Raw genomic sequence first — 17,841 nt, 5'->3', positions numbered from 1 at the left:
ATTGAAGGGCAACAGTACTAGAACAAAAGGTTCGAAGGAGAGCATGAATGCAGTCCTAGCTTCCCGTACGATGCTGTAAGCACGGGTCTAACCTGGGAATGTTGATGACATTCGCACAGTGCATGCGTGAGTGTCTCTGTCGCAGGACAGGGCGGGAGGGGGACAAACGGTGACAGCCGATTCGCAGACGGAGGAGGATAGCACGGTCGGCTCGGGTCAGTCCCCTCGTAGGAAGAGGGCGAGCTGGCTTTCCAGATGCAACTCGTTGGTCAGGGTGCATGGCTTGGAGCGTTGGAGTATACATCTTATCCCTTCCGATAAGATCTACACTTCTTGCCACGCCATCTCCCCCATACGCGGCGTGCGCGTGCGTGGGGGTGGGGAGGCGTGCACTCGCTGCAGGCTTCACGCGCTTACCGTAAACATACCCGTTCTGCTGCTGAGAGATCTAAACGTGGACGTGTTACGGCCCGATCCGACCTGACTGCTGTCATCCGTGGTAGGGCCGTCTAGGTTGGCGTGTTACACAGATAAGATGTCTACGACGTGGGAGGGAAGCAGCAGCTAAAATAAAACTGTAGCCCTTCCAAGTTTTATTCAGCTAATTAGCTAGGAAGCAAGCTCAATCCCAAATTACAAACAAATGTGTTTTGTTTCGCGCACTCCTTCCACTGCTCCCAGCGTCGGTGGCCATTGTCCTTCACAGAGCCGAAGGGCACTGATTATTTTTCCCTGACAGCTTAAGAAGTTAGTTGTACTGATTTGTTCATCATTATCAATGCGAACAAAAAGCTAACGGAAGCTTTTTTTCCTTTACCGCGATTCGCTTCGACGCAGGCCGAAACGACTTACGCGGATGCCCTCCGGTTATAAAATTTGCTATTGTTGTTTAGCGACAAAGTTAGGTGTAGCTGATATCTCAATAAATAAATATGAACGCATCCATGAATCTCCAATTGCACGGCAGCAGAACGAGCAGCAGTACAACGCGTAGGAGACAGACCAAAGCCATCCGAAACCTTTAATACGGAAGTGGATCGCGCAGTAAAGCGTCTCCAGCTGCAAGAGGACGAAACCCCTCAACAAAGGAAGGCGGAAGCAGCGTCTCAGCATTCAGTTAGACAGTGATGCTTTCGCATTTCCAATTCATTAAACGTGCTTAAGTACACTTAAGGTTTTTTTTTAAGACGATAGTCTTTCTTGGGCTACTTAAACCCAGAAATTTTGGTCTGTATGTATGTATGTCTGTCTGTCTGTGACTCGATTCAGCCACCCGGCCAAAGTAAAACTGATATTGCACAATAGTCTTATATACTCACAGCCAAATGTAAACGTCTAAGCCCGATTTATATGTTCATACTTGTCAACTTTGTTGAACAAGAACAAGACATTACGCAAATACAGACATTACGCAAATATAAGACAGGAAATTAGTACACAAAGGATATTTGCAGTGTTCCTTTATTTAAAAATTCAAGGATGCTTGGTTTTTCGATAGCAAATGATATTCTACATCTACTGCAGAAAACCGCCGCCTCCTGGCGGCATATGAAAAATCACGCGGCAACAGCAACGAAAGGTTCCACTAGCTAGGTTCCACGTTCTGCTTAGAACGCACTGGGAGCACGGCCACGCGGTTCTATAAACATTGTAGTCGGCCGCCTCCATTCACGCGCGTTTACGCCGTACTGCAGCGCTGGCATCGAGGAACCCGGCCTGTAGCAGTGGAACGCGGTAAATTCAAATCGCCTTGCGCAAACCTTTAGCGTGTTTACCTTAGGATTAGCGCGACGGTACAGGAACAGCATGAGAGGTGAGCGGGAAAGCAAAGGGGGGCATTTCCTTGGCAAATGTCTACAAAGACTATCGTCTTTTGACATTTGCAACGAAAGGAGCAGATACGCGGCCAATTTTTTGCCTGTAAACCCAGGTTTAGCGAATTTCCGTTTTCAAAATTTTCTTATTTGACCTGTGATTGCTCGCTGTGTACATCTCGACGCCAATAATTCCCTTACGCCGGCGTGTCCGAACATTTTTATAGACTTATTGTTTTATTGTTTTCTAAATATCGCATTGCGAAAGTCAATCACATTTACGACTTTCGCCTTCTCCAACTATACAAAACTCAAATACAAAACAATGTTACTTTTCTGTCTAACAGCGCTAGATTACACGAGAACTTAATTTTCCCATGACACACGACACCATGAACACTGGCGCATGAAATCTGCGCGCACAAATTACGGTCTCGAGACTCTATCGTACACCTCGCCTTTAACGCTAAACAAACATGATTACGACGACTGATCCATTCGCTCTACGTCTTACACTACCCTCCAGAATATGTTTTTGTTTTTACAACACGGCATGAACGCCTTGTACACGGCTGGAATAAAGAACTTCAACTTCAACTTACGGAGGCCCCTCCGAGGTACATGAGGAAGTTGTACTTCCCGAGCCGCTGCTCGGCCATGCCCGCTGCGACGCACAGGCACACCAAGTGGACCGGCGTGCTTCGAAGTATCTGGCGCCAGGGAACAGGACCCGGCTGCATGGACCACGTATGTACCACATTTAGTTCGCACATGTCTCCGAGTTACAAGCAAGTTACTTCATAGATTGTAAGAAGGCCGAGTGGGGCAGAGGCCGTTTCTTTGCGCAGACCGACACTGACAGTGTAAGGCTTACCTACCTAAATAGGCCCCCTACAAAAGTGATGGGGGGCGGGGGGGAGGAAAAAATATAATGCACGTTTTCCCCTCCATATTCCGTTGGGGAAGGAAGACATCCTGATAAGGACCACTTATCGATAATTTCAAGATAACTGAGAAACTCAGAGAGATAGCTGTCTCCATAACGAAGCATGCAACAACAAAAATATGCATAATACAAGAAGCTTTAAAGTGATAAACTTCCTAGGACAAGCCACTTCTGTCCCTACACTCACTTTACAACGTGTACGCGAGTACCTCTGAGCTCGGAGACGTTCGGCCGTTCCCTTCCGTCACACGGCACCTTTCCTCTTCCGTCACCGATTCGTTGTGGTAAGGATCGTCGAAAAACAGCAGGTACCAAAGCACGAACCAGGCGATACCTAGGGCGACTGTCCACAAAAAGAGAAAGGAAAGAGGCAGACACTCTCGGGATCAGGAAATGTGATTGGCCAGTGAATCTGTGAAGTGTTTGATAAGATAGCTGACTGGATAAAGATAACGATTTGATTGATTGTGGTGTTTAACGCGCCGACGCAACGCAGGCGATGAGGCGCGCCGTAGTGGAGGGCTCCGGATTAATTTTGACCACCTGGGGATCTTTATCGTGCGCCGAAATCTCGTACACACGGGCGTTTTTGCTTCTCGCCTCCATCAGAAAAGCGGCCACCGCGGCCGGGAAACGAACCCGCGACCTCGTGCTCAGCAGCGCAACGCCTTGGCCACTGAGCCACCGCGGCGGGTATAAAGATAACGATCTAAGTGAGAATGTCCCTGCTTGTTTCAGTCTTTTTTGTAGCCGCAGAATTTCCTACAGCTATCCTGCAATAAATAAGGTATGTACGCTCGCTTCTGGGTTAGTTCGTTTGGTATTGGACTTCATTTTGCAAAGCTTCGCGTTCCCCCGTCGCGGTCGTTTCGACAGAGGGGTGGTTGATTTTTTTGAGCAAGTGACGTTGCAAATAATTTAGCGGTTCTTGAGGTAGCCTCTCTGTAGGCATTACTCCATATAGCACAGAGTAGGGATATGGTCATTTGCGTGTCAGATACACAGACAGCAACATCCTACTTTTCAGTCAACTCAAGTGTTTATATGCCTTCATTTTACTACGCCTCCGACGGGCTGGCCTAGCATCTTCGGATGAATTGTTAAGGAATAGACAGTCAACTTCGCGACTATGATGCAAACCCCTATTTTCAGGCTATTTCAGTGCTAACGGCTGTAGCGTCTAAAATCAGCTTATCTATTTCTGTTCCCTCAGTAGAGCCGTAGAGAAGTAAATTATTTCTCTATGGTAGAGCACTTTCTCACCGTTTGCGAAGATCACGGGAGATGTGACGAAGTCGAACTCCGCTGCCTCAAACATGCTGCGTCCTCCGAAGAGCGTGGCTTGCGAAAACAATTGAAAACAAATGAACATATAACAAGTGAAGTCGATCGTTTTGTGACTACCAGTGAAGTCGTTTTGTGACCTATATCTACCTCGAAGTCACGCGCTTCAACTGGGCCGTATGTGGGACACGAGCAGTCAACATCTTCGACTGGCCAAAACCAAGGCAGGCCATGCGGTCCTTCGTTACATTCAATTGGGATTCCCTTTATTTCTTTATTGATTTTATGTTCCCCGTAAGGAAAAAAGTTGGGGGACAAAGCCCGCTCCGGCAAAGCTATGGCTGGTTAACAGACAATAAAAAATAAATGAACGTCTGTATAATAATATTACTGTACTACTTTTTGGAATGAATAGTAAACTGAAACTGAAACTGAAACTGAAACCAGCGAAAGCCCAAAGTATGCCCTGACCAGACCCACATGGTCGCCACTTATATGTCGCTTGGCGCCAGCCCATCTCAGTCCGTCCTCACCCTAAAAAAATGCACACGGGACTCCACCTTGGCCGTAAAGAAGTCTGAAGTAAAGCCCGCATCGATGTAGTGTATACAGATGCGGCCAATTACATGGATAACCACAGTAGAGAGGCCATGGCAACCTACAATAATGCCCTCATAACAAGCATTTTAATCAGAAAAACGCACTTCCGGGACCCTGAAGAACTAGCAATTGTACGCGCTCTCACCCAACCTGCCCGCAAACTTGTACTCACTGATAAATCGCCTGCCGAGACGGGTGGCCCCCCGTGACACTTCGACCACTCGAGCGACACCCCACTACCATCGGGTTGACATCGTGTCGATTTACACCCACTCTGCATTGACAGGCAATAATTTTGCTCCTCGACAAGCCAGAGATCTCTCTCACCCAGCCGCTGAGACCGTGCCATGGTCTCAGCGGCTGGGTTCCGCACTTCTTTTGACTTACGCGGAAATCATTCAGAACTATCGAATCGGGAGACAGACCTTCCACAGTTCTCACACACATTTAATTAAAAGCCAAGAGATCGCACTCAGACAGATTCAAGGAGGAACTCTTTCGCGCACCCATTCAGTAAGCGTTTACTTTTCCTTACACAATCTCAGCGGTTTGAGACAGCTGGCAAGGTAGTGGAAGTGGTAAGCGAATATCTACTTAGGCCAAGTTGTGACCCCGGATCGCAACCGTGAGGCTGAGATAATTAGAAGGATAAGAATGGGGCGGAGTGCATTCGGTAGGCATCCTCTGATAATTAATGGCAGCCTACCAGTGTCCCTGAAGAAGAAAGCGTACGACAGCTGCATCTTATCGGCACTCACCTACGGGGCAGAAACTTGGAGGCTCACTAAGAGGGTTGAACTTAAATTCAGGACGACTCAGCGAGCAATGGAACGGAAGATGATAGGTGTAACATTAAGGGACAAGAAGAGAGCGGAGTGGGTCAGGGAACAAACGCGTGTTAAGGACATATTATAGAAATAAAGAAGAAATGGACGTGGGCAGGGCATGTAATGCGAAGGCAAGATAACCGTTGGTCATTAAAGGTAACAGAGTGATCCCTAGAGAGGCAAGCGTAGCAGGGGGCGGCAGGAAGTTAGATGGGCAGATGAGATCAAGAAGTTTGCAGAATAACCCCCCCACAAAAAAAAAATCGGAGGGCTTAGGCGTCGCATTTGAACTTAACATACGCGTGCATGGGCCTTGCTATCCTTGAATAATTTTCAGTGGGTGCTTCTCACTTACTTGATGTGACGATGGCAACGACGGTCGTCCTCTCGTCGACGGGGGTCCAGTCGGCCAAGACACCGTACAGGGACGTCACCACAAATCCCTGCGAAATTGAGTGAACAGCGAAGTAGTTGATGGTGGTGGAGAACCCTACGCAGCGGAACCCAGAACGTATGGTACTGATCGTAAGACGCCCTCTGTTTTACGGAAAAAGCAAGGTTGTGGTTGCGGCAGGGACTGACTGAAGAGAATGATAAACAGACATTAATCTCTCGTCTCTGTTTTTACCAATTCCTTTCACAATGGAATCGGCCCCGAGTTTTACTTGGGATCCGTGTTCGGACCCGCAATGATCTGGCCGAGTCAAAGAAAGACATTCGTGGAGCGCATGCGTTGGTTTCTAACAGCAAAGCTGTTTAGCAAATTGTTAGCTTCGTGCCCGCAGTTAAAAATACCAAGAAAATTCCGAGCGCACGAGAGCGCGTGCCTCGCGGCGATCACCCGGTAGTTAACAAAACCAATAATATGCTGCGCGCTCGTGTGTGCGTGCCTCACGTCGACCGCCCAGCGTCCCCGGCACACGTTTGTCAAGCCAAGCATACGAACCTAGAGAGATTGGCCAAATTGGCCAAAAAAAATTTAAAAAAGACAGATTTCGCCGTAATCGCTGCAACACTTGCTCGGAACGAGAAAGACACGTCATAGCATACGCCCCTCCAAGGCGATTTACAATGATTATCACTTCCAAAAAAGTAAAGAAAGCTTGCACTTATAGCAACAGTCGTGGAGTACAGGTCGTTGCGGCAGCGAAGAAGCAAATCGGCTGCAATCATGGACTTAAACAGTCTCAAAATTCGGGGAGTTTTTTTGTTTGTTTTTATTTTCTCCCTTACCGCCTACCGTAAATTATTTATTTAAATGTATTTCCCGAGCATATAGTTTCTCTCGGTGAGCGCCCCTTTCCTGGCCAATCCCCCTGAGTGAGTCATGAGTCACATCTTCTGTCCCCCCCACCACCCTTCGTGATGGTCGTGAAGGTTGCGCACAGCTTCGCTGCCTTCAAGACTTGCGCGTTAGTTTGAGCTTCTTTCATTTTTTTTTTCTTCTGAAGAAAACAAATAGTCCTTATATGAGCAAGTAAAAGGGCATTACGCCCGACCTCAGCTGCTCCGTTGAGGAACTGTGCGCCGGCCAGCCCGTGGATGCCGAGGTGAATGGCCAGGGGCGCCACTTCCAGAAGCACCGACAGCGTCAGCAGCGACGCGCCGAACACCCTGCGCGTGCCGGGAACAGCGAAAGAGGCGAAGGAGCAAGACGGTTGTAGCGGTAAAGCTTGCGAAGGATAAGTAAAAGAAGCAAACAACACGAGCCCCGCTTCTATATGCCTTCTGATGGAGGCGAAAAGCAAAAACGCCCGTGTGTACGAGATTTCGGCGCACGATAAAGATCCCCAGGTGGTCAAAATTAATCCGGAGCCCTCCACTACGGCGCGCCTCATCGCCTGCGTTGCGTCGGCGCGTTAAACCCCGCAATCAATCAATCAGCTTCTATATGCCACACTTCTGCCTTGCTCTCGATACAGCTTGCGGATGGGAATGTCACCAGCTGAGAAAGGTGTGGCCGGCTAGCCATAAATTGGAGTTAGGAGGTTAGAAATACAGCACAGCTAAAGACGAGGTTCAAGGGTGAAGGTATTTCTAATAGATACCTATTTCACCTTGGAGTGACGCCAAATTCGCACTGCGAAAATTGGGCTTGTGTCGAAACAATTGAACACATTTTATTAGAATGTACGGCCTACATGGAACCGAGATCCCACTTCCTTGAAAGCATGGAACGTCTAGAACAGGGACCAATTACTCTCAGAACTATTTTAGGACCATGGATTCGTCCGTCAAAGGAGCGCGAAGCTCTACGGAGTTTGTTCTCTTATTTGGGTGAAATTGGCCTAATTTCAAAATTGTAAATTATGTGTCCCAAGCTCAGAACAAAAATATGCATGTAAGTCCGCTACCGCACCAATTCCGCGACAGTTTTTTTTTCTTTTTCTTTTCTGCCCAGCTCTTCCTTGGGCCTTTTCTTCGCACATCCCCAACCCACAGCAGATAAGCATGTAGGCGTCTGTAAATGCCGGCAAACCTCTCTGCTTTTCCAATAAAGAGCCTTCTCTCTCTCTCTCTCTCTCTCTCTCTCTCTCTCTCTCTCTCTCTCTCTCTCTCTCTCTCTCTCTCTAATATGCAGTACGTCGCTTTATTTGTTCGCGGTATCCTATCGGTGGGGGGATCCGATTGTGGGCTCAGTGTATACACTCGGCAAGCCTAAGCGTTTCCCATTCAAGGCATTTCAATAGAATAAGGTGATTTATTTTTTGTGGCAGTGCAGTGCTTATGTTTTATGTGGCGGATGGACAATTTTATGAAGTCGAAGCGGAATACGCCGAAACGTTTCAGCGAGTGCGCTAGCTCTATTAACACTTGCTACAACTACTGATCTTCTCTGGTAGTTTGCCATCAGGTACTGTGGGTCGAAAACTACCCTAAAGTACGCCCGTGATCACTTTCACTTTTGGGTTTCTGCCCCGCCTGTGGAACACTCTGATAGCACATACACATAAAGAAGCATTTGCGAGGCTTACCGGTTCGCTCCGCAGCTCACGCTGACTAGGGACGCCGGCATGAGGCTCAGCAGGAGTCCCAGCAGGTGAGAATATACGAAGGGCTCCTTTTGCCGGTACGGCACGTAGTCCTTCCACTGAAATGCGCGCACAAGACGATCACAAGCTAAAGCCTGCAAATGGTCGCGGAACCGACCAGAAAGTGAAGACTGCCTCGAAACGTCAGTGCCTCCACCACCACCAGACCATTAGCGACCCCTGAAAGCCCCACGGGCTAGCGCTATGCGTGAGAGTTAAAGGAACCACGAATATAAAGCACACCTCAACTTTATTTAGTTTGAAAGATATAGCCCTTGAAAAAACTCTAAGCTTCATTGTATCCGCAAAATGCGCTTTTTTTAACCAAAAGAAATGCAAGAAATATTTTTGTAAATTTCGCGCCACAGTGACGTAATATGGGCAGGAGTGACATATCATGGCCCAGAACTAATAACATTTTTATCGGTGTTTTTACTGGACGTTCGCATTCAAATGATAGGGTCGAACGGAATTATACTCGAATAGAACTAGTTGTCGCTGTGCCTCATCACCGCAGCCAGATGTTAGCCCGCGCGGCGCAATTAGTGCGTTACTGGAAATATTTTGAACGTAGCACGAGCCGTTTTCGTGATTTTTTGGACTTAATATGCTTGTAAACTGCTGCATCGACAACAAACAAACTACGCGAGAAAAGGCAGACGATATCACGCATTCATAGCCTCTTTCAAAACGCGTGCGTTGGTTGACATCCGGGTCCGTCGCTTAGGCGGAGTGATACCGTACATGAGCTATTGCCGTTCTTGACTTGTTCCCGAGGCCCCACTACAATCGCCCAATCACGCTTCATGGCGGTGGCTGTTAAGTTCGGGCTCCGCATGTATTTAATGAAGGCCGCCGGTGGCCCATGGATTGGCGTCGCCTCCGCTGGTGGCTACTTTCCCGTGTCCCTTTCATGTAGCCGCGCGGACGCCAAGTTCGGAGCCGCGGAGAGCTGTTGTGCCCGTCCTTTTGTGTGTCAAAGGATGGGGGCGATTAGCCTGAGTGCCTCTGTCGCGTCGAGGGTGGCAGGGTCATTCGGCATAACAAGCTGACGGGCGGCCAGATGATCGTATCTCTTAGTGTTGAAAGCGCGCGCGGTGTAAGTTTGGAAAATCTTCGACTCCGGCGGCGGGCGCTCTTCGTCGACGGGTCGTTCGCCTCGACGATGGTCGCCTCGGCTGGCAGCGTCTCTCCCCGTGGTCTGTTCAGGTGGCCGGCGGCGCCCCTTTAGTCTGGGAGGGAATTAGCAACCCTCATTGTCACGCCGCGCGCGCAGACGCCCGACGTCGTGGGAGGCGTCGCGCGGAGGGAGGTCAGCCGCGCGGGGACCGCTCCGGGCCCTGGGCTTGGCTGTTGTTTGTGCGGATGCCGCCCGCTGAACGTAATGGATGGTTCACTTTAGGCCGCAGATGTCCTGTAATTTCTGGCCGGGTGTAACAGCGTGCGTAGGAAACGCACTATGAGTGTGCAAGAGAGAGTGTTAGGTCACGTGACCGCAGGTGGGGACATGTGTGTGATTGGCTGGTTCCTGTGGCCAATCAATGGTTTCTATTAATTGTTTGAAAGGTTTTTTTTCTCTCTTTCTTGTACGCCCCTTCTTGGAGGCGGGGTTTTTCGTATCAAAACCGGAGTGTTGGGTTTTGTCGAGGGTCGGTCGAGAGGGGATCTAGTTTAGTATAGATCTCGGCCGAACAGGCTGCTGCGGTCAGAGTGACAATGTAACCGTCACTCTGACCTGATGTAAACTTGGAGTAATGTAAATATTGTAAATAAACCTAATATCCAGTAAGGAAGGCAGTCCTCATCCCTCACCCGCTCCAAGCATCGGTCGTCGGTCATCGGAGCGAGTCGAGATCGTCCTCTCGGCTCGCGCATCAAAAGAACATCCCTATTTCGCCTCCATCAGTTCGCCAAGAAGATGGAGAGGCGAAATTTAACTGGCGCAGTCGGCAGGATCACCACGACCATCGGCTGGAGCTGGTGGAGCATTGCGGAGAGACTCCTTCAACGCAAGGTTCGGCTCCGACTAACGACGAGCCAGACTCCAAGCATCGACGGGGCGACACCTCAGTGGGAGGCCTCGTGAGTTCCGGCTCAGTGCGGCAGCAGCCGCGATTCAACGGCAACGGGGCGACACCTCAGTGGGAGGCCTCGTGGGCTCCGGCCCAGGGCGGCGTAAGCCGCGGTTCAACGGGGCGACACCTCAGCGGGAAGCCTCGTGGGCTTCGGCCCAGGGCGGCGTAAGCCGCGGTTCAACGGGGCGACACCTCAGCGGGAGGCCTCGTGGGCTTCGGCCCAGGGCGGCGTAAGCCGCGGTTCAACGGGGCGACACCTCAGCGGGAGGCCTCGTGGGCTCTGGCCCAGGGCGGCGTAAGCCGCGGTTCAACGGGGCGACACCTCAGCGGGAGGCCTCGGGGGCTTCGGCCCAGGGCGGCGTAAGCCGCGGTTCAACGGGGCGACACCTCAGCGGGAGGCCTCGGGGGCTTCGGCCCAGGGCGGCGTAAGCCGCGGTTCAACGGGGCGACACCTCAGCGGGAGGCCTCGTGGGCTCCGGCCCAGGGAGCACGGCCCCATCCCAGCGGCGAGAGCGGCGCATCGGGTCCACGAGCTGCTGCATCAGCGACACTGCGACCCGACCGAACCGGAGCGAGCACAGGTGGGCCCTGATTTGTTTTCTCCGGGTTCACCATGGCCACTATGCTAACGGGATGTCGCGGCACCGACCGGAAGGTTAGTGCCATTGTGCTCGAGATTGAAGAGTTGAGAGCGGAGATAGCTCTCAAAAATGCCCAGCACGCTTTAGAAAAAGCAAGGCTAGCGGGTAGCCGGGGCGCGGGTAGCCCGTCCGCATGGGCAGCTGAAGAGCTTAGCGCTCAATTAGCCCAAGGGCGAGCGGAGATCGCTTATGAAAAAGCGAAGCTTCGCAGGATTGGTGAACTCGAAGAGGACACCACTGTCTTCACAGTGTTCGTTTCCTCGTGGGCGCTTCGAGCGCCACGGGAGAAGGAGAGAGGGATTGCAGTTGAGGGGGCTGAAGCCATTCCAGTTGTTCAGCAACCCCTTTGCATTTCCACTGCTACCGATGAGATCGTGGAATCTCGCGAGGCAGATGTCTTAGCTGCCGAACTTCTTTCTGTGGAGGCGGACAATGAACAGCCGTCTGTCGCCGAGGCAGCACAAGGGGCAGGCAAGGACAGCGGAACGGCGGGCCTAAATGTTGAGCTTCCGTGCGCAAAGCATGAAAGTGCAGGCGGCCCGCGGCGTCTTGCGCGTAGGGCGATTCAGACGGGCCCAAGAACGCGGAACGCGGGGGCAGGTGTGGCGGCGCAGGTGCGACATCGTCGTACGCGTTACCGCCGGGTAGGGTGTTCCTTCTCTCCCGGGAGCAGAGGACACCACGAGCCAAACCAGGGTTCGTGTAGAATCAGCTGGTGGCGCACAACACGGAATCAGTTTCCGTGCGACGGTCGGTGTGTGCCGCCGTGGAAGGGGGGTTGCGCTGAATAATGTGCAGTGCTGGACAGAACGGGGTCAGTGTTGTTTTGCGCACACTTAGTTGTTAGCGTGTTTTTCTCTGGGTGCGTATGGATCACTCACATGAGAATTATTTTTAGTTTTACCTGTACTGTCATTCTCCCCCTTGTAGTTAGTGTTCTTTTTGTGTGTGCATGTTTTGGTTGCGTTCAGCTGTCGTAAGGCGTGTAATTTGCGAGTAGCGCAGTTTGGCTGTTTGAATGCTGTATTCTTGTGAAGTAGAGCCGCTGTTACAGCACGGTATGGAGTTTACCTCTGAGTACAATGGCGAGTGCCTTTCTTTATTTGCGCTCGTTGGCATGTGGTCATGGTGGGCCATGGAATGTGCAGGTAGGGCCCACTTGTGGCGCTTGGGTGCGAACTAGTGTGTGAACCTTCAGTACATAGAATGTGGACGGCAAGTGAACCGCAACCGGGACGAACAATCTGTGTCGCATTCCGAAAGAACCGGCGTTCGCGAGTGCGTGAAGAGAACTTTCTTTAAACGTTTTGTTATTGGTACAGGAGTAGCCTCATTTTGAGCGTTTGGGTTTTGTTCGGGTGTTGTTTTTTTTATTTCATTAGAGTGAAAGAATGTTCCTACATGCGCTGAACGGTTAAGGATGGATGGTGTCATTCATCCAGTTGTCAAGTTGTAACATTTATACCCTTCGTGGGATTGGTTGCCTTTAATGGTAGAGGGTGCCACGAGTTTGTTCTCACGGGCCCTGTTGTTGAGCGCCTTGGTTAATTGTTTGATGTTGCGCAAGCCATGGCTAGGCAAAGGCACTGAGTATGCCGTGTTGTATCCGTTTTTGGTGCAGTTGGCCGGCGCGTTGCGCTGTTTGGGTTGGTGTGTAGCGGGTTAATTTTTTTTTTTTTTTGTACTGTGTTGTACCCGCGTTGTATTGTACTTGCGTAACGGCTTGAGTGTGTTTTTTTTAGTTCTGGCTCTGCAGTAAGACATAACCTGCAGGAGAGTTAATGTTGTACGTACAGCTAGTATACGGACAACATTCTTAGTGCGGAGGTGTTAAGTTCGGGCTCCGCATGTGTTTAATGAAGGCCGCCGGTGGCCCATGGATTGGCGTCGCCTCCGCTGGTGGCTACTTTCCCGTGTCCCTTTCATGTAGCCGCGCGGACGCCAAGTTCGGAGCCGCGGAGAGCTGTTGTGCCCGTCCTTTTGTGTGTCAAAGGATGGGGGCGATTAGCCTGAGTGCCTCTGTAGCGTCGAGGGTGGCAGGGTCATTCGGCATAACAAGCTGACGGGCGGCCAGATGATCGTATCTCTTAGTGTTGAAAGCGCGCGCGGTGTAAGTTTGGAAAATCTTCGACTCCGGCGGCGGGCGCTCTTCGTCGACGGGTCGTTCGCCTCGACGATGGTCGCCTCTAGAGTCACTAGATAAGGTTAGTCGCCTCGGCTGGCAGCGTCTCTCCCCGTGGTCTGTTCAGGTGGCCGGCGGCGCCCCTTTAGTCTGGGAGGGAATTAGCAACCCTCATTGCCACGCCGCGCGCGCAGACGCCCGACGTCGTGGGAGGCGTCGCGCGGAGGGAGGTCAGCCGCGCGGGGACCGCTCCGGGCCCTGGGCTTGGCTGTTGTTTGTGCGGATGCCGCCCGCTGAACGTAATGGATGGTTCACTTTAGGCCGCAGATGTCCTGTAATTTCTGGCCGGGTGTAACAGCGTGCGTAGGAAACGCACTATGAGTGTGCAAGAGAGAGTGTTAGGTCACGTGACCGCAGGTGGGGACATGTGTGTGATTGGCTGGTTCCTGTGGCCAATCAATGGTTTCTATTAATTGTTTGAAAGGTTTTTTTTCTCTCTTTCTTGTACGCCCCTTCTTGGAGGCGGGGTTTTTCGTATCAAAACCGGAGTGTTGGGTTTTGTCGAGGGTTGGTCGAGAGGGGATCTAGTTTAGTATAGATCTCGGCCGAACAGGCTGCTGCGGTCAGAGTGACAATGTAACCGTCACTCTGACCTGATGTAAACTTGGAGTAATGTAAATATTGTAAATAAACCTAATATCCAGTAAGGAAGGCAGTCCTCATCCCTCACCCGCTCCAAGCATCGGTCGTCGGTCATCGGAGCGAGTCGAGATCATCCTCTCGGCTCGCGCATCAAAAGAACATCCCTATTTCGCTTCCATCAGTTCGCCAAGAAGATGGAGAGGCGAAATTTAACTGTGGCTTATCGGCGGCCGCCAGTGCCACCAACAAGACTCTATGACGTGAAAAAAAAATGACTGAAAAGTAGCTGGAGAGCCGCCACTGCTACTTTCTTTCCTCGCGGCGCCAGGCACTTTTTCCCTTGAGAGCGGTATGGCACGAGTAGTGTGAGCCGGGGTCTGCAACCAGCTCGGTACCTCAAACTGGCCGATCAGTTCCTCCAACGGAAGCACGTGACTTTTGATGATTATGATGAATAAATCTTTATTTGTCAAGCTGGTGCAGATGTTAGGGCACCCGCCCGGTGGGGGGCTTCCCTATTCAGGGATAACCTTAGCTCGGCTGGCGGTCCAGGCCCTCTTCACCAGTTCACGCTGGATCCCAAGGTCCGGGCTCGTCAGGCGGTTCACCTACTGCTTGTAGGAGGGGGAGGTTATTGGGGCAAGGCCTGGAGTCTTCTGGCACTCCCAAATCTGGTGGTACAGTGTACCGGTAGTTGGACAGAAATTGCAGGTAGACGGGTATTGGGTGGGGTAAATCGCATGGAGTAGGGTTCTGTGGGGGTACGTATTTGTCTGTAGTCTTCGAAGGGTAGTGGCTTCTGCTCTTGTTAATTGGGAGTGTGGAGTCGGGAAGATTATTCGGCCTTGACGGTAATAAATGAGAATGTCAGCATACCTGACAAGCGGTTCTGTTCTGGGGGCCGCAAGCGGTGTTTGTCCCTCTATGGTAAAGGCCCGGTGTAAAAGCACGCGGGCAGCGGCGTGAGCCACCTCATTACCGTCGAGAGATTCGTGTCCAGGTATCCAGATGAGCCGCGTTTCAGGTATGTGGGCAGTATTCTTAAGAATTTGAAATGCCGTTTTGCTGATGCGGCCTCGTTGGTAACTGCAGCACGCCGCCTGCGAATCCGTCAAAATTGTAATTGCATCTTTTCCCGTCGTGATGGTCATGGCAATAGCGGCTTCTTCAGGAGCTTCCGTTGATGTTGTGCGGACGGTGAGGGAGGTGGTTACTTGCCCTGCTGCATTGGCGACACACACGACGTGGGCTGGCTTGTTTCTGTATGGAGACGCGTCCGTATACCTTGTTGTTGGATTGTCGCCGTATTTATTATTCATGGCTCGTACTCTTGCTATGCGTCGAGCTTTGTTGTGCAGTGGGTGCATGTTTCTTGGGATGGGGGCTACCCTGATGGCTTGTCTGAGTTGGAGTGGAACCCGCTCCTTATGGTCTTGCAGTGGCGGTACGGCATATCCCAGCCGTCGCAGTGTAGCTCGTCCCGTTGGTGTTAGGCGTAAGCGTTCCAGTTGAGAGCTATGATGCGCCTCCTGTATTTCCTCCCATGTGTTATGTAGTCTAAGATTCCATAATCTCTTCGTCGATGTTTTTTGGTGCAGTCCTAAGGCTGTCTTATATGCTTGACGAGTGATGACATTGAGCCCGGATTTTTCGGATGTTTTCAGGGCCAACTGAGGGGTTCCGTAAGCTACCCGGCTTATGAGTATGGCTTGGACAATGCGCACTGTGTCTGACTCTTAGATTCGAAACATCTTTACTCCTTCCTCCCTGCTATTCCCATTTCCCGCCCCTGGCCAACCGGCCTTCTCTTTCCCAATAAAAGATTTTAGTACTACTACTTTATTATTTCGACTATTTCTTCGAAGGTTGCAATGAAATTGGCATACTCATTATGAGTACAATGCAGACTTTTTACTCAGACAAACCTGCATTTTGCCTTCATGGCCATTGAAAGGGGCCATGCAGACATAACACAAGTTTGGTTCATTTCAAAGATTGTCTCGTTAGAATCATACTGACACCACTTTTAACACAAATTTCGCTCAAATAAGCTATATAGTTCGGAAAAAATAGAATGGCCATGCGACCCACTATACTCGGTGACAACTTAAGAACGGCACCGGAAGTTGCCGCTGTGTCTTATCACCGTAGCCGGATGTTTCTCCGCACGGCGCAAGTAGGGCGTTACTGGGAATATTTTGAACATGGCGTGAGCCGTTCCCGTGATTTTTCGGACTTAATATGCGTATAAACAACTCCAGTGACGACAAACAAACTGCGTGAGTCAAGGCAGACGATATCACGCATTCATAGCAACCCCTTTCAAAACGCGTGCGCACTGACGTCACGGGTCCGGCGCTTTGGCGGAGTGATACAGTACATGAGGTGGTGCCGTTCTTGAGTTGTAACCGAGTATAGCTCATTTCCCGAAACAGAACCTATGACGCCATATTCCCAGCTCTGCGATTGGCTGAGGCCGGCAAAAGCAGATGCAAATTAGACAGGGCTTATAAGCTTGACGAACGAGCTATTTGAGCTATTTGTGCTGACATTAAATTTTCCTGTTACGTTTTTTTTCGCTGCGATGGGTGCCTACTAGCCCACTAATCATAGAATGGCACATTAGACGGTCGATCGCAGCATAAACAATCATTTACGGCGTCGTTTAGTCGTGTCAGCTTTGGTTTCGACAAAACGAACGCTTAGCTGCCGCCATGACAGGAGGGCGCCCCGGACGTCACCATTCTTGTCGTACCGCTGCCCGTTTGAACACGCGCCCATACCGGCCGAGATCTTCACCGTCCCCACGCGCCAGGACAGCATGACGTCAGTCCCAAAACCATGACGTAGCAGCGACGTAGCAGCGTGGGCCAACCGTAGCCAGCGCGTCGGCTACGTCACGGGAGCCCCGACGTCGGCAGTTCGGGGCAAGGAGCAGATGATGTCATGTTGGCCCACTCGAAGTTTTCTCATGCGGGCAAAAATTAAAATGGGTTTAAAATATCTTATACTGAACGGTCACTGTTGAAACTTCCTGGGAGATATCTCCTGATAAAAATAAAGCATTTTATATAGTTGTCTCAGCTTTGAAATTTCGTGTCTCTACTCATTTAAATTTAGGGCACATTCTTCTTGTGGCAGTAATAATGGTGGGGTAAACAGTGGAAGTTACGAAAGTACACGTAAACATAGAAGTACCGGTGGTACGTCCTGCTGTTGGTACTGCACGCACTATGCTTGTTTTAACTGCACAGCAGTGCAGCGCTTTGGGGTTGCCTGAGACGACACTGGCCGATGGGCGTAAGCGACGGTGTCTTACGTGACCACATTTGTCGAGCGAACAGTATGTTTCACGAGACGATTAATTTCTACCTTAACAAAGACAACCCAGGTTTCAAATGCGTAAGGCAGAAAACGGCCCGGCGCAGTATGGTGGCGCCATTTAGGGGGGATAACGGTAATCATGGCTCTGCAGTCGGCTGCCGAGAATAATGGCGCACTAGGTTCCGCTTGAACACCTGTTCTTGACGTCATTGCAGACGTAACGAAAACACGCAATTTGGCGGGAGAATCAAATTTTTAACTTAAATTGATTAATTTCGCATTGAATAAAGCATCGTTTCCTCACAGACAAGCGGCGGGGGCACCATAAAATACGAAATCTTTCGAATCAAAGAATCTTTTATTTTGTCCACATGGCCCCTTTAAGGCCCGGGCGCAAATATCGAGGCAGCCACACTGCCCACCTATGCGTTCCTCACCCATTGCCTTTGTGGACGAGAATAGCAGTGAGCCGAGAATTAAGGCGTTACCCCCAGATTCGAAGGGCAGCTAGGTTTGCAAGCTGGGAATGTCGTG

At 50.7% G+C, this 17,841-nt stretch overlaps 1 protein-coding gene across 1 annotated transcript in view; it reads right to left on the bottom strand.

Annotated features, from left to right (window-relative positions):
* LOC144173208 (vesicular glutamate transporter 2-like) overlaps window positions 1-17,841 on the bottom strand; it is a 30,664-nt gene that overhangs the window by 11,851 nt on the left and 972 nt on the right. The window contains exons 2-7 of the mRNA XM_077701714.1: window positions 8,447-8,562; window positions 6,971-7,085; window positions 5,827-5,914; window positions 4,024-4,101; window positions 2,970-3,103; window positions 2,417-2,548 (exon numbers count right to left, since the gene is read on the bottom strand). Of these exons, the coding sequence (XP_077557840.1) occupies window positions 2,417-2,548; window positions 2,970-3,103; window positions 4,024-4,101; window positions 5,827-5,914; window positions 6,971-7,085; window positions 8,447-8,562 (663 nt within the window). The remainder of the gene's footprint in view (window positions 1-2,416; window positions 2,549-2,969; window positions 3,104-4,023; window positions 4,102-5,826; window positions 5,915-6,970; window positions 7,086-8,446; window positions 8,563-17,841) is intronic.

This window comes from Haemaphysalis longicornis, unplaced genomic scaffold (assembly GCF_048455015.1).
Source record: "Haemaphysalis longicornis isolate Haplotype H1 unplaced genomic scaffold, Haemaphysalis longicornis Haplotype H1 scaffold_3, whole genome shotgun sequence".
In the NCBI taxonomy this organism is placed as follows: Eukaryota; Metazoa; Arthropoda; class Arachnida; order Ixodida; family Ixodidae; genus Haemaphysalis; species Haemaphysalis longicornis.
Note: the sequence above shows the minus strand (reverse complement) of the source record. Positions and strands in the feature narration are given on the sequence as shown.